The 27,738-nt window shown below is 40.4% G+C and overlaps 1 protein-coding gene across 15 annotated transcripts in view; it reads left to right on the top strand.

The window, feature by feature from the left end:
- Positions 1 to 27,738, top strand: part of TANC2 (tetratricopeptide repeat, ankyrin repeat and coiled-coil containing 2) — a 449,007-nt gene that overhangs the window by 333,398 nt on the left and 87,871 nt on the right. For all 15 annotated transcript variants that reach the window (XR_009868432.1, XR_009868431.1, XR_009868430.1 and 12 more), the window contains 2 exons: positions 4,283 to 4,416; positions 24,525 to 24,756. Coding sequence is in view for 12 of the 15 variants with exons in the window: in XM_062215498.1 (XP_062071482.1) it covers positions 4,283 to 4,416; positions 24,525 to 24,756 (366 nt within the window). In the remaining 3 variants the exon portion in view is untranslated. The remainder of the gene's footprint in view (positions 1 to 4,282; positions 4,417 to 24,524; positions 24,757 to 27,738) is intronic.

Raw genomic sequence — 27,738 nt, 5'->3', positions numbered from 1 at the left:
GTGGACATGTGTAAATGTTCTGACTGTACACACTTTGTGCATGGAACCAGTATACATGGTTTCTGTTAGAAGAAAACAGAAAAGGAAACTATTGCTCTGCTAGCCAAATCAGTAACCGAGGCCACCACAGGCTTTCAGGCAGTGATCTGCAGACATGGTTTGTTTGAGATCATAGTAGTGGCCAGGCCTAACACAGTGATAGAAGCCTAACAGAAACTCAGTGGTTATCACCCAGACATCTTGGCTTCCTATTGAAATTAATTACCAGGCCTACATCATGAAGTGGGCAAATTACCTCTGGTAAACTTAACAGATGTCTGACACGTGGAAGGAAACCTGATGTCTAAGAAGAAAACCATTTGAGTCAAAATACCCTCCTTTACCCCAGGGTATGGTAATTATTGATAAGGAAGAATTTTTATTTTAAGAGGAATATCAGAGCCAGCGCTGTGGCACAGCGGGTTAATGCCCTAGCCTGAAGCACTGGTATCCCATATGGGTGCCAGTTCTAGTCCCGGCTGCTCCTCATCTGATCCAGCTCTCTGCTAATGGCCTGGGAAAGCAGTAGAAGATGACCCAAGTCCTTGGGCCCCTGCACCCACGTGGGAGACCCAGAAGAAGCTCCTGACTCCTGGCTTCGGATTGGAGCTGCTCCGGCCATTGCAGCCATCTGGAGAATGAACCAGGGGATGGAAGACCTCTCTCTCTGTCTCTACCTCTCTCTGTAACTCTGTCTTTCAAATAAATAAAGTAAATCTTTAAAAAAAAAAAAAGAGAGGACTATCTTGCTTAGTTTCTAAATCAAGGTCTTCTGAGTCAGATTGACATAATATTGTGGGAGTTAATAGCCCAGAATTTTTGCCCCGTCACTCAGATTATCTCTGCAGTACTTAGTACTTGGTGACTTTTGAGAGTTTAGTTTAATCCTTTCGATCTCAATTTTCTCATCTGTGAAATGAAGAAGTATTAATTAATCTTTAAGAATTGCTTCTGTGCCAATGTTTTGGTTCTTAGAATATGTCTTCATGGTTGAAAAGAAATTTCTACACTTATTCCAGTGTTTTCCTTTGAGTGCTTGAAAACTGTCATGCAAAATACTTACTTAAGTACTCCAAGAGGTAACTGAGTGTGTGTAAAGAAAACCAGATAGCTAATAGTCTCTCTGGCTCCTCCATTTATCACTGTTGCAGATAAGAGTGATAAAATCATTCATGACAGAAGATAAATTGCAAGGGTAAGATGAGCTGCTGTCTCAGAAAGCAAGGAGATTAGGGTCCCACAAAGGCCTGGAGAAGCAAGAGTTAATAGAAAACAGCCCAAACACTCCCTAAAGCAGAGACCTTTTTTTCAAGCAGTTCATTAAATTATTCTCTTACATGTACTGCCTTTTATCTCCTAAGAATCTCCAGAGGCACTAGAACACTCCCCATTGGTGAGGTGAGCATCCATTGCTGAAACGCGAGATTTGACCTGGTAACTTTCAAAAATTGAAAATGAGTCAAGGGAGATAAAGTATGAAATGGTTTTAAAAGTTTTTGGAAACTTTGCCTTTTTTTTTTTTTTTTTTTTTTTTTGGAAAGGGAGAGAAGCAGCAAAAGAGATCTCCCATCTGCTGGTTTACTCCCAAAATGCCTGCAGTGGCCCGCACCTAAGGCCAAAGCCAAAATCTGGGTACTTGATTTAGTTCTCCCACATGGGTGGCAGGGACCCTACTGCTTGAGCCATCACCTGCTGCCTCCCAGTGGAAGCTGGAATCGGGAGCAGGCATGGGACTCAAACCCAGGCACCCTGACAGGCAATGGGCATCCCCAGAAGTGTGCGTTATCTTCTAATTTTATTTTCCATGAACTTTTTGGAGCCCCCTGTATTTGTTTACTTACCTTTCAGAATTACACAAAACTAGTATTGTCTTATATAATTTTAATTACATTCTACCTCCACCATCTTAACAGAACCAGTCAGTAGTTCTTAAAGAAAAGTAAAGAATAAATGGCTGATAGACTGAAAACTATTTTGTGGTATAAATCTAAATTGTTTCAATATGAGCTGGCACTGAAAATGTTACTGGCAACAGCAGAATTTTTTTCATTAATGAATAAATATACCTGTATATAGAAGGATGAGTTAATTTTTTACAAAATTTAACTTATATTAAGCTTGGATAGTTGTTTTTGTTTTTGTTTTAATTGTGCCGGCTTTTCCAATCCTTCTGGGCCAGAGATACCAATGATGAGTTGCTGTAATCAGGAAAATTGCTGGCGCTCCTGTCTTCCCTCTGCATCATCTGCCGTGCATCCTTCTACCCCTGCCTCCCCCGCAGTGAGCGCTGCTGCTGCAGAAGACGGGAGCAGTCTGGCCTGCTCTCCTTCCCCCAGACATGCACCTCCTGCCTGCCCCTCCTTGTCATTTCCCTGGGAATGTGCAGAAAAGCTGTCAGACAGTCACTAGCCTGTCATCCTGCTTTCCACCTACTCCTCCAAACCTGACTCCCCATCCTTCACCACCACCACCAGCATACATCCAAAGAACAAACACGTTTTGTGAAGATGGGCCAGTTGCGTAATTCAGACAATATTACATTAACTACAGGTATACTCAGTACAGTAGTTGGAGAAGCTCTGTCAAATACAAGACCATATATTCTTACCTCGAAAAGTCTCAGTGTAGTTATTTAGATTTGACATTTGCAAACAGCTGCCAAGCCCCCAAGCAAACCCCACTCTCCCTGTACTACTCCTTTCAGAAGTCTGTTTTGCCATTTTTCTGTGCACAATATTTACTGCCTACCTATTAACTTTTATTTCTGTTGTTCTATAAATTCCAATAGAAAGCAAGACACACAGACAAATAGGAAAGAGATTGCTAAAATGATAGAGAGCATTTGGACAATAATTACCCACAAAATCAAATACCAAATAAAAGGGAACGGAATTGAGGAGATAGTGTGAACAAGAGAAATAATACAGCAACAGACAGTCACAGAACTTTACTTCAACTCAAAGTATAAACATTTCTTCAGGCTTTTTCTCTACCCTCTACTCTACGCACTCCTCTGCAATCCTGCAGAATCCTATTGGGTGACCCAGGGATCTGTTCCACCACTGGATAGAAGAAGTCCAAATTAACTCATGTTGATAAGAAGTTAAATGAGGACTACCTTCTACATTCCTTCTTTTTATCAATAGCTATTGACTATTAAATAACAACTTCAGATATTTATTGTGATACCCATTTTAAGGTATTATCTTATTCATAAATGAAGTCTGTAGCTTCTAATGATAAGTAATAATAAATATTAAAATATTAGAAACAATTTTTAAAAATTTAACAGCTTATTAAGCTATAATTAATATACTATGTAATTTACCCACCTTACAGTGTTCAATTCAGCATTTTCAGTATACTCACAGGGTTGTACAGTATTCATCATACTTTGATTTTAGAAGGTCTCATCCTCCTTTTTTTTTTTTTTTTTTTTTTAGAAAAAAGATTTCTTTATTTGAGAGGTAGAATTACAGAGAGAGGGAGAGTCAGAAAGAGTTCTTCCATCCTCTGGGTCACTCCCCAGATGGCCAGAATGGCTAGTGCTGGGCCAATCTGAAGCCAGGAGCCAGGAGCTTCTTCCAGTTCTCCCACATGGGTGCAGGGGCCCAAGCACTTGGGCCATCTTCCACTGCTTTTCCAGGCCATTAGCAAGGAGCTGGATCAGAACTGGAGCATCTGGGACTCAAAATGCTACCCTTATGGGATGCTGGCATCACAGATGGAGGCTTAACCTACCACACGGCAGTGCCAGTCCTCTGATCTCATCCTCCTTAAAAAAAAAGCCTATTAGTAGTAAATCATCATTCTCCCCCTCTTACCTAGAGAATCACTAATTTACTTTGTCTCTATGTATTCGCCTATCCTGGGCATCACGTGAACAGCATCGTACAACATATAATTTTTTAAATTAGTATAATATTTTCAAGAGTCATCTATAGTGACATTTATCTATATAATTTCTTTTTATTGTCAAGTGAGTAGTAGTCCACTATATGGATATACTACATTTTATCCACCTTTCAATGGATGTACATTTGAGTTATTTCCACTTTGAGGCTATTATGAATCATGCTTCTATAAATATTTGTGTACAAGTTTTTCTATGGACCTGTGTTTTTATTTCCCTTGGATATACACCTAGGAGTGGAATTACTAGATCATAACAATTGGAATTAAATCTTCCTTTAGTTCAGAGTTTTATGATTATCTGATGCAAACATCTCATCTTTTTGTTCAGATGTGGATGCCAACAGAGAGCTACCACTCACACAGCCACCTTCAGCCCACTCATCTATCACCAGTGGAAGCTGCCCAGGGACTCCAGAAATGCGCAGGCGACAGGAGGAGGCTATGCGAAGACTAGCCTCGCAGGTACAATAGGAGTCCCTAGCTGGGGACACACTAGTTCCGTTTTCAGATCAAGAAGGCAAAGGTAGGGAGACCCTTGACGAAGTGAACAAAAATATACAAAAGTAAAAGATGTAAAGGTATATATCATGAAAACATGGAGAAAAGAATGTGGTATTTTATTTTGTTTGCTATTCCTATAATATTTTATGATTGAATGAGAACCTTAGAGTTGTAAAGGACCTTAGAAATAAAATCCTCAAGCGAATAGATAAGGAAGTTGAGAGTCAGGTTATATGGTTGGTACTTAAAAATCACAGTATAAGAAATCAATTGTTTTTCATTTTAATTCTTTGGTTAAAAATCTTTCTGTTAAATTATATTGCCCACAATATTTTTATGCATTTGGATTCAGATTTTCTGAGTTTTTTTCCAAAGTATAAGGTATGCATATGAAAAATCAAATAATGCTCAAAACCAACAGTTCACTTCCTCTTATTCTCTTCTCAAAGAAACAACTTTCAGCTCTTCGGACAGTTTCTCAATGTTTACCTCTAATTTTGACCTCTGTATATATAAATAATATTCATATATTACTGTAACCTTTTTCATCCATTTATACAATATCTTGTTTCTTATTATGAATTATGAGAATTACAGCACTACAGCTCTTTCACCTCATTACTATCCCAAAACAGTTACATTATGATTTTTTTGTTAAATCTGTGTTACATTATTTTTAATATTAATACTATGGAAATAGATTCCAATCTGGGGACAAGAATAATATTTTTTTTCGGGATGGACATAATGTCACAGGGAGTTAAGCCGCCACTTGGGAAGCCCGAGGCCCACATCCCATATTGCAGCGCCAATTCGAGTCTCAGCACTTCTGCTTCTGATCCCACGCGTGGGAGACCCAGGAGCTCCAGGTTTCTGGCCTCTCAAATGAATAAAAGTAATTTAAAAAATTTTAAGACCATAAGCTTCTTGAGACTTAACACTTCTAAAAGCATCTTTATTCTGTGCACATTCTTTTTTTTTATTTTTTTATTTATTTTTTTAACAGGCAGAGTTAGACAGCGAGAGAGAGACAGAGAGAAAGGTCTTCCTTTTTCCGTGGGTTCACGCCCCAAGTAGCCACTACAGCCGGCGTGCTGCGCCAATCCAAAGCCAGGAGCCAGGTGCTTCCTCCTGGTCTCCCATGCGGGTGCAGGGCCCAAACATTTGGGCCATCCTCCACTGCCTTCCCGGGCCACAGCAGAGAGCTGGCCTGGAAGAGGAGCAACTGGGACAGAACCGGCGCCCCAACCGGGACTAGAACCCTGTGTGCCGGCGCCACAGGTGGAGGATTAGCCTAGTGAGCTGCGGCATCGGCCTCTATGCACATTCTTTACTGTTTGGCTGGTATAGTATATCATTCTAGGTTAAAAATTATTTACCCTTCAAATTTTCGAGGCATTGCTCTGTTTTCTTGAGCTTCCAATATTGCTATCAAATAATCTGTTAGCATTTATATTTTTAATCCTTTATATGTCCCTTTTATTCTCTTTTTATTTTTTATTTTATTTTTTTAAAGATTTATTTATTTATTCAAAAGTCAGAGTTACACAGAGAGAGGAGAGTCAGAGAGAGAGAGAGAGTGAGAGGTCTTCCATCCACTGGTTCACTCCCTAATTGGCCGCAACTGCCAGAGCTGCGCCAATCCGAAGCCAGGAGCCAGGAGCTTCTTCCAGGTCTCCCATGCAGGTGCAGGGGCCCAAGGACTTGGGCCATTTTCTACTGCTGTCCCAGGCCATAGCAGAGAGCTGGATCAGAAGAGGAGCAGCCAGATCTCAAACTGGTGCCCATATGGGATGCCAGCGCTTCAGGCCAGGGCATTAACCCGCTGAGCCACAGTGCCGGCCCTCTCTTTTTATTTTTTAAAAAATTATTTTATTTATTTGAAAGGCAGAGTTACAGAGAGAGGGAGAGATAGATAGATATAGGTCTTCCATCTGCTGGTTCACTCCCAAATGGCCAAAGTGCCTGAGACTGGGAAGCCAGGAGCCAGGAGCTTCTTCCAGGTCTGCCACATGAGTATAGAGGCCCAAGTATGTGGTCCATCTTCCGTTGCTTTCCCAGGCACATTAGTAGGGAGCTGGATTGGAAGCAGCCAGGACACAAACCAGTACCCATATGGGATGCCAGCATTGCAGGCAGCAGCTCAACCCCTTATATCACACCACTAGCCCTTCTTTTTTTCCCCTCTGCAGACGCTTTCAGGTTCTTCTTTTTATCAAATTGTTCTAGGATATTTTTTCATTTATTCTGTTGGCTCTCAGCTAGCTCTGAAGATACTGTTTTAATTCTGGAAAATTTTTTATATTATTTGTTGTTAATTTCCTCACCATCATAACCTCTGTTCTCTCCATCTATAACTCCTGTTAATCAAAAGTTCTATTTCCTATACTGCTAGTCCAGTTTGTTTTTCTCTCCTATTTTCTATACTTTTGATTTTTTGTGTTTTTTAGATCCACCTTTGAAAGACTTCCTCAACATTATCTTCTAATCCTGTCATAAAAATTTTTATTTTTATTATCACAGTTTTGAGTTACAGTAGCTCTTTCTGTTTCTCCAGTTATTCCTTTCTTTTTGTAATTTCCTGTCATCATTTTATAGGTGCAATGTGTTTTCCTTTCCTTAATGATTAGGCAGTGAAAAACTGAGCAGAAGCTTATGTGTGTGGAGAGTTTGACAACAGAGCATAAGATTATCCAACCTTTATTGAAAATACCCACAAGTCTGTATCCCTAAGTTTTTTCCTGTTCTATTTATATTGTCTAACAAAGAAGCCTCCAGTGTCTTGTCTAGGAATGTATTTTGGCTGTCTGCATCTAGAACTGGGCAAGAGAGGAGGGCTAGGGTTTCGTGATTCAGTCTGCAGACTTCGGAGCCCAGTATTTGGTGCAGTAATTAAGGCACTGTCTGATGCCCACTTCCCCCAGCAGAGGACCCAATCTCAACTTGCAGCTCTGCTTTTGATTCCAGCTTCCTGTTGATGCATATCCTGGGAAGCAGCAGGGATGACTGAAGTACTTGGGTCCCTGCCACCCACAAGAGATCTGATTGAATTCCAAGCTCCTGGCCCACTCCCAGCTAGCTGTTATAGGCATTTGGAGAGTGAAGATCTCTGTTTTTCTCTGTGTCTCTCTGATTTTCAAACTTTAAAATAAATTTAAAAAAAAAGCAGTATGCAGACTTTACTTAAGTTCCTTGTTTCAGCCCTGCACCTGATCCTGATCCCCACCTTACTCTCTATGTGATGTTCCTATATCTATATTCTCTCTTGCTAGTTTCTCTAGTAAATATAATTCTCCTTCCTGTGAGCATTGGAGAAGGTGGTTACCTGCTTGGGCAGAGTGGTGATGGCAATCTGGAAATCTAACTTCTCCTTATACAAATTTCACATAAACTATGTTTCTACCTCCCTTCCTCACCCTCATCTTCCACAGTACCTAATGCTTCGAATTCTTAAGCTTTTCTGAAGTTTTACAGGTGGCTTATATATCATAAAGTTCTAATTTCTTCATAGAAATACAATCTAGCCCAAAGCCAGAAGCAGTTTATTTCCTCCAGCTACATTACTAATTAAGCCCACTCATTTGTACACACTCATCTATAAATAGATTTTTGAAGACAGTCTGAGATCTCCTTCCTATCCATTACTAACTCACTAGCTTCTAGCATCATAGATATATAGTTACTAACTTAGAACATATGGTTAGCCGGCGCCGTGGCTCAACAGGCTAATCCTCCGCCTTGCGGCGCCGGCACACCGGGTTCTAGTCCCGGTCGGGGCACCGATCCTGTCCCGGTTGCCCCTCTTCCAGGCCAGCTCTCTGCTGTGGCCAGGGAGTGCAGTGGAGGATAGCCCAAGTGTTTGGGCTCTGCACCCCATGGGAGACCAGGATAAGCACCTGGCTCCTGCCATCGGAACAGTGCGGTGCGCCGGCCGCAGCGCGCTACCGCGGCGGCCATTGGAGGGTGAACCAACGGCAAAAGGAAGACCTTTCTCTCTGTCTCTCTCTCTCACTGTCCACTCCGCCTGTCAAAAATAAAAAAAAAAAAAAAAAAAAAAAAAAAGAACATATGGTTAAGCCACTCATAATCCAGAACTGAAGGTACATCAGTGAACAAAACAGACAGGCCCCTGCTGTTATGTAGCCCATAGTGGTGCTATGCTCTTGTGGTGCTAGGACAATAAACAAACAAATGTGTAGTATGTCAACTGGTGCCAAGATCACAAAGAATTAAGTCTCCCCCACATTGTAATATCTTAGTCTCCCTCTCATCAAGAGATGTCCCAAGATATTTATGGTCAATATTTGAAAAATGTTAAAGAATGTAAGAAGGAAATAATGACTGTTTACACTTACTTGAGGAGTAATCACAACCTTTTATTTTTTAAAGATTTACTTATTTATTTGAAAGGCAGATTTAGAGAGAGAAATAAATCTTTCATCCATTTATTCATTCCTTTGATCCAACTAAAGCCTGGAGCTAGGAACTCCATCTGGATCTCCCATGTACTTGGGCCATCTTCCTCTGCTTTCTCCACATATAAGGGCCATCTTCTACTGCTTTCCCAGGTATCTTAGCAGGGAGCTGTATGGGATGTGGAGCAGCTGGGACTTGAACTGGCATTGCAAGCAGCAGCTTAACCTGCTGTGCCATAATGCCAGCCCCTGATCACATCTTGAGTTTCATAATTGTGTCTTCCTTAAGCAAAATATAAATCTTGGCATGGTGTGTTTTAAAGTTTGTAATAAATATTGTATAAGAAGTAGCCCTTTACATTAAAATTACATATATTCCCAGTAATTGTGCCACATGTTACAGTTCAGCTACGTGCTGGGGAAGCGTAAAACAGAGCCCAGCAACCTTCTTTCTCATCTAAAAAAATAAAGCAGTAAGCAGAAATTATCTTTTTTTTTTTCAAGTTTTTTTTTTTTTTTTTTTTTTTTTTTTTTTTTTTTTTTTTTGATACGCAGAGTGGACAGTGAGAGAGAGAGACAAAGAGAAAGGTCTTCCTTTTTGCTGTTGGTTCACCCTCCAATGGCCGCTGCGGCCGGCGCATCTCGCTGATCCAAAGCTTGGAGCCAGATGCTTCTCCTGGTCTCCCATGTGGGTGCAGGGCCCAAGGACTTGGGCCATCCTCTACTGCCTTCCCGGGCCATAGCAGAGAGCTGGCCTGGAAGAGGGGCAACCGGGATAGAATCCGGCGCCCCAACCGGGACTAGAACCCAATGTGCCGGCGCCGCAAGGCGAAGGATTAGCCTGTTGAGCCACGGTGCCGGCCAGAAATTATCTTTTTAAGTGAGATTTTTAAATCAGTTACTATTTAGGTGAGATATGCTAATAAATAATAATTTTAAATATCCTTGAAAAATCTTCACTCTGACAAAGTTCTGAGTGTCAACTCTTGTATATTAGTAATTACTATTGGTATTTCATAGATTCTTGCTACTTCCTGAGACACTGAAGAATTTTTGCCACAGCTTTAGAACACTTTTATTTATTTATCAAAGAAACATTTTCCACTTGAAGTAGCAAGTTTTTGCTAGATGAGCAACTCTCAGGAGTATCTCCAGTTAACAGTTCATATTTCTTCTGAACTGTAGTCAAGGCAGAGAAACCCCAGAGGTCTCGTTCTGGGCCTTTCCTAGATATGTAAATATAACTATAATAACAACTTTTCCAGGTTTCAGATTTGTTGCTACTAGGTGGTTATAAATGCAGAATTCACAGGACAAAAAGTTGGCTTCCAGTTACTGAGAGCCTAATGTGTCTTGAGGCCCAGTGCTATTTACATTATAAAAGGGTACTTCAGAAATTCATGAAAAATGAATTAAAAGATAAGTTTATTTTGGTGCAAAGAAAATTTGAAATCCATACATCTGAGAGGTCTCATGAAAGTTCATGAAAGATGCGTATCATGTACAAATTATGCATGGATTTCCAAAATTTTAATTTCCATCTGTCCATGAATTTTTATTTAAAGTACTCTCATATTTGCGTCCTCATTTCCTCATTCTTATTTTTTTTAAGTTTTTATTTATTTATTTATTTGAGAGGCAGAGTTACAGACAGAGAGAGGGAGAGACAGAGAGTCTTCCATCTGCTGGTTCACTCCTCAAATGGCTACAACAACCAGAGCTGGGCCAGTCTGATTCCTCGGGGTCTGCTGTGCAAGTGCAGGGGCCCAAGTGCTTGGGTCATCTTCTCCTGAGAGCTGGATCAGAAGAGAAACAGCCAGGACATGAACCAGTGCCCATATGGGATGCCAGCTCTGCAGCCAGGACATGAACCGGTGCCCATATGGGATGCCAGCTCTGCAGCCAGGACATGAACCGGTGCCCATATGGGATGCCAGCACTGCAGGCAGAAGCTTAGCTTCTATGCCACAGTGTCAGCCCCCTCATTCTTACTTCAGTCCTCTGAGATGGCAGTTCTTATCCCCATTTGACAGGTAAAAAAACTGCAACTTTATTTTTCCAAGGTCATTCTGTTAATAAATGCTAGGATTTAGCTAGGAGTGAGCTAGGATTCAGAACTAGTTATTAATACCATGAACGTAAATGTTATTATTGTCTCCATTCTCAAGTAAGAAAACGGGCTCTGAGATGAGCGCGAACTAGAATGTGACTGCGTCCAGAGTTGGTGAGACAGGCAGCTGCAGAGCTGTGCTCTTAACCCCCACTCTGTGCTGCTGTCTGGTGTGACAGGAAGGATTTTTGTTTAGTGTTCTTTTGGAAAAATCTATCAATCACTGCATATGGCTTCAAAAAAGGACCTAAAATTCTTGAAAAAAAGGTTTTATGCCTCTTGACTCTCATGTCACATTAGGCAAGTTGTCACTGGCTTAGTCCTTTGATTAGGAAACTAACCCACCTGAAATAAGCTAATTGAAGAAACCAGCTAATTTTAAGAAGTGTCAGAGACACAAAAAACAAAAAAAATTTTTCCTATGGAAATCTGCATAAGAAAAAAAATCAAATGTCATCCTTGCCAAGAGATTAGTTCTGTACTATATCCATGGGATGTCAACTAATCATGTCTCCTGAAATTGCTGCTGCTGCTACAATTGAAGCTATCAATCAAAGGAAGTACTCGTTTCAGCAATTCTGTGATAGTGAGCATGTTGCACATAAATTGGAGCTGTAAACCAGATACACACACACGCATAGAGGGTAAAAATAACAATGAAATATAATATTTCATTTGTATTACAGTGGCTGTTTTTAGAAAGATTTATATTTAGGAGAAATACTATCCAAATCAAACAACAAATGCCCTATTGTTACTTTATAAAATCCATCTATGGATTTACTCCTCTAAAAATTAATACTGAGTTTTATAGTCAGACCCAAATTTCATCTATATTCAGGGTAGTGATAGGGAAAACAACCTTGTCAGTTTCAGTGTTTATCTGCCTCTATCATTAGAACAGATCAGTGTTGAAATGTTCACCCTTCAGCTCCCAGAAAAAAAGCCTGGCACATAAAATATTTGTTAAATAAATTGGGAATCCTAGTCTTTTCTCCATACTGAAGCCTGAGTAATCTTTATAAAACATAAATTTGTTTTTGCTACTTAAAACCAGCAAATGGGCTCCTTGTTGTCCCTGAAGGATATTCATATTCACTTTTTTTTTTTTTTTTTTGACAGGCAGAGTGGACAGTGAGAGAGAGAGAGAGAAAGATCTTCCTTTGCTGTTGGTTCACCCTCCAATGGCCGCCGCGGTAGGCGTGCTGCGGCTGGCGCACCGCGCTGATCCGATGGCAGGAGCCAGGTGCTTCTCCTGGTCTCCCATGGGGTGCAGGGCCCAAGCACTTGGGCCATCCTCCGCTGCACTCCTGGGTCACAGCAGAGAGCTGGCCTGGAAGAGGGGCAACCGGGACTAGAACCCCGTGTGCCGGTGCCGCAAGGCGGAGGATTAGCCTAGTGAGCTGCGGTGCCGGCCCATATTCACTTCTTAAACATCACATGAATTCTAATGAAAGAACCTTTACTTTGCTGGATATTGGGGGCCAGACACTTCTTTGTGCACAGAGTTGGGCAGAGGGGCAATGTGTGTTGGCCTGTCTGTTATAGGATGTTTGCTATTGTTGCCCTCTACCCACTGCCAGTGGCATTCCCTCAGCCTCCAGTTAGGACCATCAAAAATGTCTCGAGACATTTCCAAATGTTGCCTGGGGAGCAAAACCATCCCTAGTTGAAACCTCACCACTCCCCACTCACTTACACTTAAAATTGATTTCACTTCCTTGAAAGTGCAAAGCTGTGTCTTGCCTTAGAGTTTTGGTACATGTGTTTTTCCTCTGGCTATAACACTACCACACTCCCATATGCTCCTCCTTCATATCTCAGCTAGATATAGCTTCTTATAAGAAGTCTTATCTGGCTCTTCTAAGTTAGCTTAAGATGCCTCAATTGTGTGTTGTCCCAATATCCTGTATTTCCTCTTTCTTAGTATTTATCACACTACTATTATTAACTTATTTAATTGCCCATCTTTCCTGCTAAACTCTGAAGAACAAACAGGGGTATATCTATATTGCTCATTATTGTCTGTCCAGGACCTAGCATGATGCCTGGCATTTTGGTGGAAATTTAATTCATGTTTGTGAATAAATTCTTTTTTTTGACAGGCAGAGTTAGACAATGAGAGAGAGAGAGAGGTCTTCTTTCTGTTGGCTCACCCCCCAAATGGCCACTACTGCCGGTGCACTGCGCAGATCCGAAGTCAGGAGCCAGATGCTTCCTCCTGGTCTCCCATGCAGGTGCAGGGCTCAAGCACTTGGGCCATCCTCCACTGCCCTCCCGGGCCACAGCAGAGAGCTGGCCTGGAAGAGGAGCAACTGGGACAGAATCCTATGCCCCAACCAGGACTAGAACCTGGGGTGCCAGTGCCACAGGCAGAGGATTAGCATAGTGAGCTGCGGCACCGGCCTGTGAATAAATTCTGATGTCAATATTTTTCATAAAGAAATCTTGGGACATTCACCTGGGTGCTTATTGATAATAATGTTTCCCAACTAACTTACTAGGTCAAACCAGAGTCAGATTTGTGCACTCCAGAATGAATCTTGGTAGAGTGTGTGGAATTCTACCAGCCCTGTGAGACAGTGCTTCATAAACTGTGGATTAAATGCACTTAGACTATTTATGTTGTATCAGATGTACTTCTTTGGGAATCTAGGTGAGCTAAGTAAATTAGTAACTTTTCTTTAAAATTTTTGTTTGGTTTTGGCCCTAATCTCTGTTGGCTCAAATAATCAGTAGTCATCTGTAATTGAATAATAACAATACATGAGATATAGCTATTTAGATCTAGAAATACAACAAAGCTAAACATTATCCTTAGTTCTGTAGTAGCTAATTAAACAATAGGACTCTGACTACCAGATATTAAAGCATATTATACAGGATTTATAATCAAAACAATGTGGTACTGGTACTTTTTTTTAGAAAACTTTTATTTAATAAATATAAATTTCGAAAGTACAACTTTTGGATTATAGCAGTTTTCCCCCATAACCACCCTCCCACCTGCAAACCATCCCATTTCCTACTCCCTCTCCCATCCCATTCTTCATTAAGATTCATTTTTAATTATCTTTATATACAAAAGATCAATTTAGTATATACTAAGTAAAGATTTCAACAGATTGCAGACATACAAAGTACAAAGTACTGTTTGAATACTAGTTTTTACTGTTAATTCTTTTTTTTTTTTTTTTTTTTTTTTTTTTTACAGAGTGGAGAGTGAGAGAGAAAAGTCTTCCTTTGCCATTGGTTCACCCTCCAATGACTGCCACGGCCGGTGCGCTGCAGCCAGCGCTCTGCGCTAATGCGAAGGCAGGAGCCAGGTGCTTCTCCTGGTCTCCAACGCAGGTGCAGGGCCCAAGGACTTGGGCCATCCTCCACTGCACTCCCAGGCCACAGCAGAGAGCTGGCCTGGAAGAGGGGCAACCGGGACAGAATCCGGCACCCCGACCTGGACTAGAACCTGGTGTGCCGGCACTGCTAGGCGGAGGATTAGCCTGTTGAGCCGTGGCACCGGCCTACTGTTAATTCTTATAGTACAACACATTAAGGACAGAGATCCTACATGGGGAGTAAGTGCACAGTGACTCCTGTTGTTGATTTAACAATTGACAATCTATTTATGACGTCAGTGATCACCTGAGGCTCTCATCATGAGCTGTGAAGGCTATGGAAGCCTCTTGAGTACACAAACTCCGACCTTATTTAGACAAGGCAATAGTCAAAGTGGAAATTCTCTCCTCCCTTCAGAGAAAGGTACCTCCTTCTTTTATGGCCTGTTCTTTCCACTGGGATCTCACAGAGGTCTTTCATTTAGGTCATTCTTTTTTGCCACAGTGTCTTGGCTTTTCATGCCTGAGAGGCTCTCATGGGCTTTTTAGCCATACACAAATGCATTAAGGGCTGATTCTGAGGCCAGAGTGCTGTTTAGGGAGTTTGTCATTCTATGAGTCTGCTATGTATCCCGTTTCCCATGTTGGATCATTTTCTCCTTTTTAAATCTATTTAAATCTATCAATTATTATTAGCAGACACTGACCTTATTTATGTTATTCCTTTGACACTTAATCCTGTCTTCATGATCAATTATGAACTTAACTGATCACTTTAACTAGTAAGATGGCATTGGTACCTGCCAACTTAATGAAAGTTGGAGTCCCACAGCACGTTTCTAGCTTTACCATTAGGAGTAAGTCCCAGTGAGCGTATGCCAAACTGTACATCTCCTCCCTCTCTCATTTTTTAACAGGGATCAATTTTCAGTTGAATTTAAATTTAAATTTAAAGAGTTCAACTAATGGTATTAAGTAGAAAAAGGAAATATTGAAAAGAATAAAATAGTAAGCTGTTCCTGGACAGTCAGGACAAGAGCTGATCAAGTCAATGTTTCTCATATTGTCAGTTTCACTTCTACAGGTTTCCTTTTAGGTGCTCAGTTAGTTGTCACCGATCAGGGAGAACATATGATATTTGTCCCTTTGGGACTGGCTTATTTCACTCAGCATGATGTTTTCCAGATTCCTCCATTTTGTTGCAAATGACCGGACTTCATTTTTTTTTACTACTGTGTAGTATTCTGTAGAGTACATGTCCCATAACTTCTTTATCCAGTCTACTGTTGATGGGCATTTGGGTTGGTTCCAGGTCTTAGCTATTGTGAATTGAGCTGCATTAAACATTGAGGTGCAGATAGCTCTTTTATTTGCCAATTTAATTTCTCTTTGGTAAATTCTGAGGAGTAGGATGGCTGGGTCGTGTGGTAGGGCTATATTCATGTTTCTGAGGTATCTCCAAACTGTTTTCCATAGTGGTTTTACCAGTTTGCATTCCCACCAACAATGGATTAGTGTGTCTTTTTCCCCACATCCTCACCAGCTTATGTTGTTAGTTGATTTCTGTATGTAAGCCATTCTAACCAGGGTGAGGTGAAACCTCATTGTGGTTTTGATTTGCATTTCCCTGAATGCTAGTGATCCTGAACATTTTTTCATGTGTCTGTTGGCCATTTGGATTTCTTCTTTTGAAAAAAGTCTATTGAGGTCCTTGGCCCATCTCTTAAGTGGGTTGTTTGTTTTGTTGTTGTGGAGTTTCTTGATCTCTTTGTAGATTCTGGTTATTAATCCTTTATCAGTTGCATTGTTTGCAGATATTTTCTCCCATTCTGTCGGTTACCTCTTCACTTTTCTGACTGTTTCTTTTGCAGTACAGAAGCTTGTCATTTTGATGTAATCCCAATTGTTAATTTTGGCTTTGACTGCCTGTGCCTCTGGGGTCTTTTCCAAGAAGTCTTTGCCTGTGCCTGTATCTTGCAGAGTTTCTCCTATGTTCTCTAATAATTTGATGGTATCAGGTCATAGATTTAGATATTTAATCCATGTTGAGTAGATTTTTGTGGGGTCTTGCTTCATACTTCTGCATGTGGAAATCCAGTTTTCCCAGCACCATTTGTTGAAGAGACTGTCCTTGCTCCAGGAATTGCTTTTAGCTCCTTGATGAAATATAAGTTGTTTGTAGATGTTTGGATTCATTTCTGGTGTTTCTGTTCTGTTCCATTGGTCTATCCATTTGATTCTGTACCAGTACCATGCTGTTTTGATTATAACTGCCCTATAGTATGTCTTGAAATCTGGTGTTGTGATGCCTCTGGCTCTGTTTTTGTTGTACAAGATTGCTTTAGCTATTCAAGGTCTCCTGTGCCTCCATATGAATTTCAGCATCATTTTTTCCAGATCTGAAGAGAAGAGAATGTATTTGGTATTTTGATTGATATCACGTTGAATCTATCAGTTGCTTTTGGGAGAATGGACATTTTGATGCTATTGATTCTTCTAATCCATGAACACTGAAGATTTTTCCATTTTTTGGTATCTTCTTCTATTTCTTTTTTTTTTTTTTTTTTTTGACAGGCAGAGTGGATAGTGAGAGAGAGACAGAGAGAAAGGTCTTCCTTTTTGCCGTTGGTTCACCCTCCAATGGCCGCTGCTGCCGGCACATCATGCTGATCCGAAGCCAGGAGCCAGGTGCTTCTCCTGGTCTCCAACGCAGGTGCAGGGCCCAAGAACTTGGGCCATCCTCCACTGCCTTCCCGGGCCATAGCAGAGAGCTGGCCTGGAAGAGGGGCAACCGGGATAGAATCCGGCGCCCCAACCAGGACTGGAACCCGGTGTGCCGGCGCTGCTATGCGGAGGATTAGCCTGTTAAGCCATGGCGCTGGCCAATAAATAGATTTTTAAGGAAAAATATTTGCAACATATGCCACAGATAAATACATTCAAACTCACTTAAAAGACACAAACTGAAACAACACTGAGTTACCATTGACACCTATAACACTGGCAAAAAAATTTAAAACTATGACAGTACATATTGTTGGCAAGGCCATGAGAAAACAGACACTCATACTGGTGGGAATGGAGGGAAATATGTTAATACCAGACAAAACTGTAATATACACTTTCCTTTCAATCCAGTTTCTTGCTTCTAGAAATCTACCTTGAAGGTACACTTCAAATAATACAAAAATGTATTTGCACAAGTTAGTCACTAAAGCATTATTTAATAAATGAAAAATATTGGAAATAACCTAAATATCCATGCATAGAGAGATCAAATAACTATGATACATCCACTCAATGAAATAGTTTGCAGTTGTAAAAAAGAGAATGCAGAAGGTCTTTGTGGTTTTCAGATGTATTGTTAGGTGGGGGGAAAAAGTACAAGACTATCTGGAGGATACTAACCTTCTTGTAAAAAAGAAGGGGATATAAGAAAAGACATAGGTACAGTCATCCCTTGAGATCCCAGAGAGATTGGTTCCAGGAGCCCTCGGGGAATAATGTTTATGAAAAAATGTCTGTACGTGTTCAGTACAGGTACAATTTCTTTATCCAAACATTTGATTGAATCCATGGCTGGGGAACCTGCAGATATGGATGACCAACTCTATTTGCTCACTTTTGCAAAAGAAATATAGGAAGGCTAAACAAGAAACCAAATTGGTCACCTATAATATATAGGTAGGAAATTGATGGAAAGAAGGGGGTAGTAGATATGGGATAGTGGGGTGAATATGTCTTTTTGTATGGCTGTAAGTCTTAGAAACCTGGTAGTGTTCATATACCCAAAATAACTCCAGAAAACAATATTTGACTGGATATTGTCATACTGAAGACAAAAAGTATTATTATAGATTATTTATAACTATTAGTACTTATGTACTATAATCTAGTTAATAAATGTACTTCTCACAGGTGTATATATTAGGAATTTTTTTTTTAAGATTTTATTTATTTGAAAGGTAGAGCAACAGAGAGAGTGTGAGAAGCAGAGAAAGAAAAGATCTTTCATCTACTGATTCACTCCCCAAACTGCCACAAGATACACTGGTCTGGACCAGACCAAGCCAGGAATCAGGAACTCCACCTAGGTCTGTAGAGGTGACAGGGTCCTAAGTACTTGGGCCATCTTCTGCTGCCTTCCCTGGCACATTAGCAAGAAGCTGTATCAGAAGCAAAATAGTCTGGACTTGAACTGGCAGTCTGATATGAGATGCTAGTGTTACAAGAGGTGGCTTAACCTGCTACACCAGAATGCCAGTACCAACAATTATTTTTCTAATTTTTATTTGAAATGCAGAGAGACAAACAGTTGGAGTCCCAGCTGCTCCATTTCCAATCCTGCTCCTTGCTAATGTGCCTGGGAATGCAGAAGAAGATGGTCTAGGTCCTTGGGCCCCTGTAACCCATGTTGGGGCTGCTGGCTTCAGACTGGCCCAGCCCTGGCCATTGTGGCCTTTTGGGGAGTGAACCAGCAAATGGAAGAGCTCTCTCTGCCTGTCTGTTTCTCTGTAACTCTGCCTTTCAGATAAATAGAAAAAATTTTTAAATGTGGAAAGAAGGAAATAGAACATCATTGTGAGACAAACACTTCAGCAGTAATTGTTGCAAATAGGATACACCAATGAATACTAAAGTTAATGGGCAAAACTTTGACAAAAAACAAGGTTTTCATAGTCCCAAAAGGATCTCTCCCAAGATATGAACCACAAGGGAAATAGGATAACTTTACAATGGAGAAAGCTGGTAGAAGCTTAATGTGAATAAAGTCAACATCACAGGTAACAAGAAATGCCAACATTATGAACCCCAATGATATGAACTACTAAGAAGGACACAGCATTCATTGTATTTGTGGTATTTTTGCCAAAAAGTATCAGGTGATGAAAAAGCATTAGACAAACCCAAATTAAGAGACATTCAGCAGAGTAACAGACCAGTACACTTCAAAGTGTCAAAATCATGGAAAGCAACGACGGAAGATCTCTTAAAGATTAGAGACCAAGGAGAAATAGAAAAATGCAATATGGGGTACTGGATAGACTCCTGGAACAGAAAAGGGCATAGTGGAAAACTCTATAAATTTTAATGTCTTTCGGTAATACTTTTGTGCCAGTGTTGATTTCCTGGTTTTGATAATTGTGCTATAGGTATGCGAGATGTTAATAATAATGGAAGGTGAGTAAGGGATATATGGAAACTGTGTGCCATTTCTGTAACATTTCTGTAAGTCTAAAATTAGTTCAAAGTAAAAAGTTAAAAAAGAAATAAAAGTCCGACACCCGCACACAACCCACCAATGGATGCCAAGCTAGAAAATTCCCGAGTTAGAACCCAAGGTCTGGTAGCTATTATTAGCTTCCAGTCCCAGAATAAGGATTAGTATCCAATTTCAGAGACAGGAGAAAGTAGCAACTACTTTCTCCAGGTCCCTAGAAATTTTTTGAACCAAACTTTATCTTGTAAGTTTAAAGAACTGTGATGATTAGGAAATCAGTCAGGTTGTGGTAAGGGAGAAGCAGTTCGCAAAAGGAGACTTGGAATAAGAGTGTGAGAGTAGACAGGATGGGAAAGGCAATTGCAGTTAGAATTTAAATGATACAAATGCCAGTCATTACGTAACTTAGTTTTTTTTATACAAATGAATTCTTGATATTCAAAGTGCCTTGCCTGTGACATGATATCACTGGCATCCTATATAGGCGCTGCTTCAAGTCCCAGCTGTTCCATTTCCCATCCAGCTCCCTGCTAATGAGCCTGGGAAAAGCACTCAAAGATGGCCCAAGTTCTTGGGCCTCTGCACCCATGTGGGAGACCCAGAGGAAGCTCCTGGCTCAGACCTGGCTGTTGCAGCCATTGGGGAGAGAACCAGCACATGGAAGGTCTTGTCTGTTTGTCTCTGTCTCTCTGTCTGTCTCTCTCTTTCTTTCTTATCCCCTTTCTCCCTCTCGCCCCCTCGTCTCTGTAGCTCTGACTTTCAAATAAGTAAATCTTTAAAAAATATTAAAACTGCCTTTATGTGCGATTTGCTTAATTCTGTCAGATTATTTGTGGTGGAAAATGGTCTATGGAGCTTGAAGGCCTTGGACTTTTAACACAAGTCTGAAGACTTGCTGCCGCTCAATACCTATGATGAGGGTGATGATTACTTTTATTGTTCCCTGGATACAGCATTAAATCAAAACAGTGCTTACTGACCTCCAGTTTTTTCTTTGTTTATATAACCTACATCCTGCCCCTTTTTTTCTTTCTTCACAGGAGTAACCTACAATTTATTTATTTTCTACCAAAGGATTAATGCAACTCTAGTCATACCAGATACATTTTGTATAGATTTGTTATGATAAAATGTTTAGAGATTCAACATCAAGAAAACATGAGATGGGAAAAAATTAATAATATAAAAAGATATAACTAAAAATGAAATCCAGACAAACCATTTTAGAGACAAGAATTCACCAAGGAGAAAGGTTTTACTTGCTGATCTGTTGGAAGTACACTAGTTCTGAACCGTTTCCAAATAGTTGGAACAACAGTGATTATGTGTAGGCAAACATGATGACTTCCTCAAACCTATAGGGAATAATCTAATATCCAATACTGAGCTCTGGTAAAAGAAAAAATATATGTATTTCCAGAATTGTTTTCTGTTTTTAAACATAGGAAAAGTTATTTAGTATCAATAGATAATTTTGGAGAAGTATAAGATGCTTTTGACAGATAGAATGTACACATGTGTGTAGCTTCACCAATGTGGAAACAACTGAAGTGAGATCTGATCAAAACTTACAGGTTCAGAGGTTTGCTCTTTGCTCTCTATCAAGAAGAGATTTGTATCCTTGCAGACATAACCACCGACATTTAGTGTTCATTGAGAAGGCAGATCAATTGCTGACAGATTTCCTCTTTACATTCTTTACATGTGTTTAAGATAGGTAATAAAACAGTGACTAACCAATCTAAAAGAAAAGAGTGGAGATTTTTCCAATACAACCTCTGGTTTGCACTTTTCATATTGTGCTTGGGCTTCACTGCCTCACTCACAAGCAGTTCCTCTGTTCAGATTTCTATATGCAGTAACATTTCTGTGGTGTCCAGTTTTTCTAAATTTTTGATGAAAAGGATTTTGAGTGCTTTTTTTTAAGTAATAGACATTTCCAGTCTGTGTAAAAGAGCTAGAATGAACATACTCAAAGATTGGGAGTCTTTTCAAAGTAGAACCCCTTAGTGGATGACTGTTTTCTGAATGATGACTAAACAGCTACAATCCCAGTAGTATATCTACAAATGCCACTATGACAGATTTCAGATGCCCACAGGTACAAAGCTAATAACTGAAAAAGATAAAGTGCAGAGGAGGCAGAGGAAGATGGAGATGATCCTGATGATAATGACAACATAGGCTGCTATTACCCAGATATACCATGTGCTGAGTACCATGTCAGATGCTTCCCATACGTTCAAGCTGAGTCTCCTTTGCCAGTTTTTGGTTTTTGTTTTTTAGTTTTTCTTTATGTGAGAGATACGCCAGGAGCCAGGAACCCAATCACTTGAGCCATCACTGTTGCCTCCTGGGATCTGCAATGGCAGGAAACTGGAGCCAGGAATTGAAGCCAAGTACCCAAGTGTGGAACTGTGGTGTCTTAACCATTGGGCTGAATGTCTGTTCTGCAGTAGCCCTTGGCAGAACATGGGTTCCCCATCCCTGCCCTGAGTGATACCTAAGGCTCAAAAATTTCTAAATTCTTTTCATTTAAGACATGTATTTAAAAAAAAAAAAAAACCCTCATCCCATTCCTTCTTCCTTTAATCTAATTCTGATACTCATGTCTCTGCCTGAGTACTCAGAAAAAAGTGATAATTTTTAAATCAAGAATGTATTTTGTACAAGGCTTAGTTTATAACACAACAAGTCTGATGTGTAGTATAGGCATATGTGGGTGTTCAGACTACCAGGATTTCTCTTCAATTATTTTATTCCTAATGCTTTATTATAGTATTAGCTTTTACTGTACTACTCCATGCTGTATAAATGTTAGTGATATTAATGTAACTCTTAATTCTCAGGCTTGCTTTGCATTTCTCATAATCCAGAAGTAAAACTCAATTCTTGTTTTTAAATTTAATTCCACATTATAACATTGTATGTATATAATAGAAATAGCATATCAAAGTTCTTTTCATCATATTACCTGTCATAAATCACAGTTTCTGAGTTAGCCACTGGTATTTTCACCTGAAAAAGTTGAAGAATGGGGAGCTGGCATTGTGACATAGCAGGTAAAACTGCCCCTGCCTGCAGTGCCGGCATCCAATATGAGCACCACTTTTAGGTCCTAGCTGCTTCACTTACAGTGCAGCTTCTTGCTAATATGCCTGGGAAAACAATGAAAAACAGCCCAGAAGCAGGCCACACAGCAGACTCATAGAATGACAAACTCCCTAAACAGCACTCTGGCTTCAGAATCAGCCCTTAAGGCATTTGGATCTAGCTAAAAAGCCCATGAGTGTATTTCAGGCAGGGAAAGCCAAGACACTGTGGCAAAAACTGACCTACATGAGAGATCTCTGAGTGAGATCCCAGCGGAAAGAACAGGCCATCAAATAAGGAGGTGCCTTTCTCTGAAGGGAGGGAAGAACTTCTACGTTGATTATGGCCCTGTCTAAATAAGGTCAAAGTTTGTGGACTCAGAAGTTCTGTTTCTTTATCATCGGCAGCTCAAGACAAAAGCCTCAAGTGATCACTGACGTCATAAATAAGAGTATCAGTTGTTAAATCAACAGCAGGAGTCACTGTGCACTTGTTCCCCATGTAGGACCTCTATCCTTAATGAGTTGTACTATGAGAATTAACAGTAAGACTAGTCTTCAAACAGTACTTTATACGTTGTGTGTCTGTGTGGGTGCAAACTAATGAAATCTTTACTTAATATAGAGTTGATCTTCTGTATTAATTAAAAATGAATCTTAATGAAGAATGGGATGGGAGAAGGAGTAGGAGGTAGAAAGGGAGGGGAGTGGGAGGGCAGATATGGGGGAGATTCAGAACCACTATAATCCAAAAGCTGTACCTATGAAATTTGTATTTATTAAATAAAAGCTTTCTAAATTTTTTTTAAAAAGTAATAATACAAAAAACAAAACAAAACAAAAAAGCCAGGTCCTTGGGCCCCTGCACCCACATGGGACATCTGGGTGGAGTTCCAGGCCCCTGGCTTTAGTCTGGCCCAGCTTTGTTTGTTGTAGCTATCTGGGGAGTGGACCAGCAGATAGAATATCTCTCTCGGCCAGCGCCGTGGCTCAATAGGCTAATCCTCCACCTAGCGGAGCCGGCACACCAGGTTCTAGTCCCGGTTGGGGCACCGGATTCTGTCCCTGTTGCCCCTCTTCCAGGCCAGCTCTCTGCTATGCCCCGGATGTGCAGTGGAGGATGGCCCAAGTACTTGGGCTCTGCACCCCATGGGAGACCAGGATGAGTACCTGGCTCCTGGCTTCGGATCAGTGCGGTGCGCCGGCCGCAGCATGCCGGCCGCAGCGGCCATTGGAGGGTGAACCAACAGCAAAGGAAGACCTTTCTCTCTGTCTCTCTCTCTCACTGTCCACTCTGCCTGTCAAAAAATAAAAAAAAAAAGAAGATCTCTCTCTGACTCTCCCTCTCTGTATGTAACTCTTCCTTTCAAATAAATAAATAAATCTTTAAAAAAAGAAGGGCCAGCACTGTGGTGTAGTAAGTAAAGCCGCTGCCTGCAGTGCCGGCATCCCATATGGACACGAGTTCAAGTCCCAACTGTTCCACTTCTAATCCAGCTCTCTGCTATGGCCTGGGAAAGCAGTAGAAGATGGCTCAAGTCCTGGGGCCCCTGCACCCGCGTGGGAGACCTGGAACAAGCTCCTGGCTCCTGCCTCCTTGCTTCAGATTGGCACAGCTCCAGCCATTGTGGCCAACTGGGGAGTGAACCAGCAGATGGAAAACTTCTCTCTTTCTCTCTCTCTCTCTCTCTCTCTCTCTCTCTCTCTGTCTCTCTGTCTTTCTCTCTCTGCCTCTCCTTCTCTCTGTAACTCTGCCTTTTAAATAAATAAATAAATCTTTTTAAAAAATTTGATGAATAGAAAAGCAAAAGACAGCGTTAGAGTGACCAAATAATCACCATAGTTATTACTCCTGCTACTCATAAGCATGTTTGTCTTCCTGTCTTCCTTTTGTAGGTGGTCGCCTATCACTATTGCCAAGCAGATAACGCCTATACCTGCCTGGTACCAGAATTTGTCCACAACGTTGCTGCCCTGCTCTGCCGCTCCCCCCAGCTGACAGCCTATCGGGAACAGCTTCTTCGAGAGCCTCACCTACAGAGCATGCTGAGCCTTCGGTCCTGTGTTCAGGACCCCATGGCCTCCTTCCGGAGGGGAGTCTTGGAGCCTTTGGAAAACCTCCACAAAGGTATAGATGAGGTCCAAATGAGGTAAAAGGTGGAGGTTTTGGAGCCCGAGGTCACCTGTGTTATGCTATAGAAATGATTATTTTTATCACGTTGCCAAAACTAAATATTCCAGGATACAGTTAAGAGGGGAAGAACGATTTTACTTGAGGGAACAAAATTTCTGCAGCAACTGCTACTTTAATCCTTTCTTTGTAAAAATTCTCATTCTCATTTGCAAATACAATGCATTTTTCTCATACTAAAGATAGTAGAGCTTCCAGTCCTTTCCGTGCATTCAAATAAATCAGTAAATTTGTGGCTCCAACTCAGTGTTGTGGAGTTTCTATATTTAGAACCTCCCTATCTTTATGCAATATTTTTTTTCATTCCATCAGTTTAGGAAAAGCACCCATGGCAGCACAATCCTATGTATATTAGGAATTACTTAATCGTATACTTTAGAAGGTATTTTAAAGATATGTAAGGCTATTTCATAGTATATTTGTCTTAAGAAATCTGTTATTTTTAAAAGCAAAAAATAAATGTGATGTCTCCCACTCATGTCCATACCTTTACTCCTTTGTTTTTCTGTATTTCTAGTGTCAGCTGTGGCTGAAGGAGATGTGCAACCATTTCTTTTAAGGTGGCACTTGCCTTCCTTCATCTCTCTGCCCTATTCCCTTGCCTGTGAAGCAAAGAAGTTGAGTAAACCTGAGATTTCTGAGCAATCCTGTTTATTCCTGAGACTTAGATATATTTTCAAGGGTTTCAGAGGTACTCATAAGAAAGAGTGCTTGTAATTCCTGTTCTGTTCGTCAGCTTTAGTTATTTCAGCTTCCATGCTAGTTACTCGGATCTCGGAATTTCTCTTTCTTCTCAATTGTTGACCTCGCTCTCTACCTCTGCTACCTGTTAGCTTGACCACACCCTAGAACTTTCTAAACCTTGAACTTTTTTCCACAGGTATTTTTAAGCCTATCTTCTATACATTCAGTCAGTCTCGGAATCCTGCTAATTCCAGCTTCATGATATTTTCACATTCATTTCTCCCAAACTCATTCCAACCATTATCACCCTAAAGGCTCTTTAGTTCCCCATCACATTATATCTTTATTGCTACCTCTTCGTGGTCTTCTCCGGTTCTCCGGTTTAGTGCTTCTTTCATAGCATAACACACTTAGATAATCATGAAAATTTTCCTTAGCACACTGGGATAAAAATTCAGGACTCTTCATGCATATCCATGGCTGACTATGGGGCTACAGCTGCATTGGGCCCCATATACCCTGGAAGCTGAAGAGGCTCATTTAAAAGCACACATGTAACCCTTCCCTGGCATACGTGCTGGAGAAGCTCTGCCCCAGTCTCCTTAGTCCTCCAGACATTCTGTGCCGCTTTCAGGTAAAGCATTGTAAAGCATTTCTCTGATCACTTAATTTCCCAATGATTCTCTCTTGCCTACTGAATTAACTTCAGCTCCTTAGTCTGTCTAGCACTCAAGGTGCCTGATGGCCTGGATCCAAGCTGGGTTACAGCCTTATTGTTCACTTTTATTCTTTTGAACCATATGTTTACACATAAACTAAAATATCACTAGTTCTCAAATACTCCTCTATGCTTTTCTGCTCCATACACTAATTGTTGTTTTCTTTTTTGATTTGCCTTCTTGGCACATCTCTTCTTGTCATCATTCTACCTGTCTCACAAGGACCAGGTTAAATGCAACTCATTCATGAAATACTTGTTATTTCATCTTCCCCTTCCCATTCACACACAGTGTGAATTGACATTAGATTTTTTTTTTACCTCAATTCTGGTATTCAACACATCATTGTATGTATAGCAATTTAAAATTTTATCACATTTATTGAATATTTACTATATCCCAAATATACTTTGTACTTTACAAGAATTAGTTATTTCTATTCTTATCCTACCCCCGTGTTGTTGACGTTAAGAAACTTTTCTTATTCAACTTTTATCTTTCATAGTGGCTATCTCACTTTGAATGTAGTAGACATTCAGGAAATACATTTTGAATGAGTAAGTGAACATAGAAACTGCTTGCTGTTGAAGGAAGAACAGTGTTAAAGGATCTCCATACACCTCAAGGCTAATTCATGGAGAATACCTAAAAGCTTGCAGAATGAGTTGCAAATTCTCAATGATATTTTATGTTTTATAATTTGCCCCAAGATAGATTAACTGTTTATTTAGAGCAGACTAACTAGGTTTATTTATCTCTAATCTTTAAAGTGAATTTAATAGCTTCATCTTATTTTCATGTTTTTACTTGCCCTTAAAAATCACCTTCGTAAACAATAGCTGGAAAAAAAATTTATTAAATGCTAAAAATTATTTGATTAACCCAAAAGAGTTCAGGAAAGAAAGAAAAGTTTTTTAAAAAAGATGAAACAAGCAAGATGATAGACTTTAAGTCAGTCATACCAATAATTACATTAAATGTAAATAGATTAAGCACTTTTATATTGAAAGACTATAGGACTGAATAAAAAGTAAATTCTATCCACATGATGTTATTTAAATACAAAGACAGATTGAAAGTAAAAAGTAAATAATAGACTGACCTCAGAATCGTCCCATACGGCTTCCTGGTCAGGCTGAAAGGCTTGCAGGAGCATTTCAGGCATGGAAATACAAGACTCTGGGGAAAAAAATCCTACACGGAGGATCTCTGTGAGACCTCAGAAGAAAGGGTCATCAAAGAAGGAGACACTCTTCTCTGAAGGGAGAAGAGAGCATCCACTTTGCTTATGGCCGTGTCCAAATACTGTATCCACTTTGCTTATGGCCGTGTCCAAATACTGATGGAGTCTGCGGTCACAAAAGGCTTCCATAGCTTTGGCAGCCCATGACAAGAGCCTTGGTTGATCATTGACATCACAAATAAAGAGTGTTAATTGTTAAAGGAACAACAGTAGTCACTGTGCACTTGCTCCCCAGGTAGGACCTCTGTCCCTATCAAATTGTAATATGAGAAT

The sequence above is a fragment of the Lepus europaeus genome, chromosome 18, assembly GCF_033115175.1.
Source record: "Lepus europaeus isolate LE1 chromosome 18, mLepTim1.pri, whole genome shotgun sequence".
Taxonomy (NCBI): Eukaryota; Metazoa; Chordata; class Mammalia; order Lagomorpha; family Leporidae; genus Lepus; species Lepus europaeus.
The sequence above is the reverse complement of the archived record's forward strand: the minus strand, read 5'-3'. Positions and strand labels throughout refer to the sequence as shown.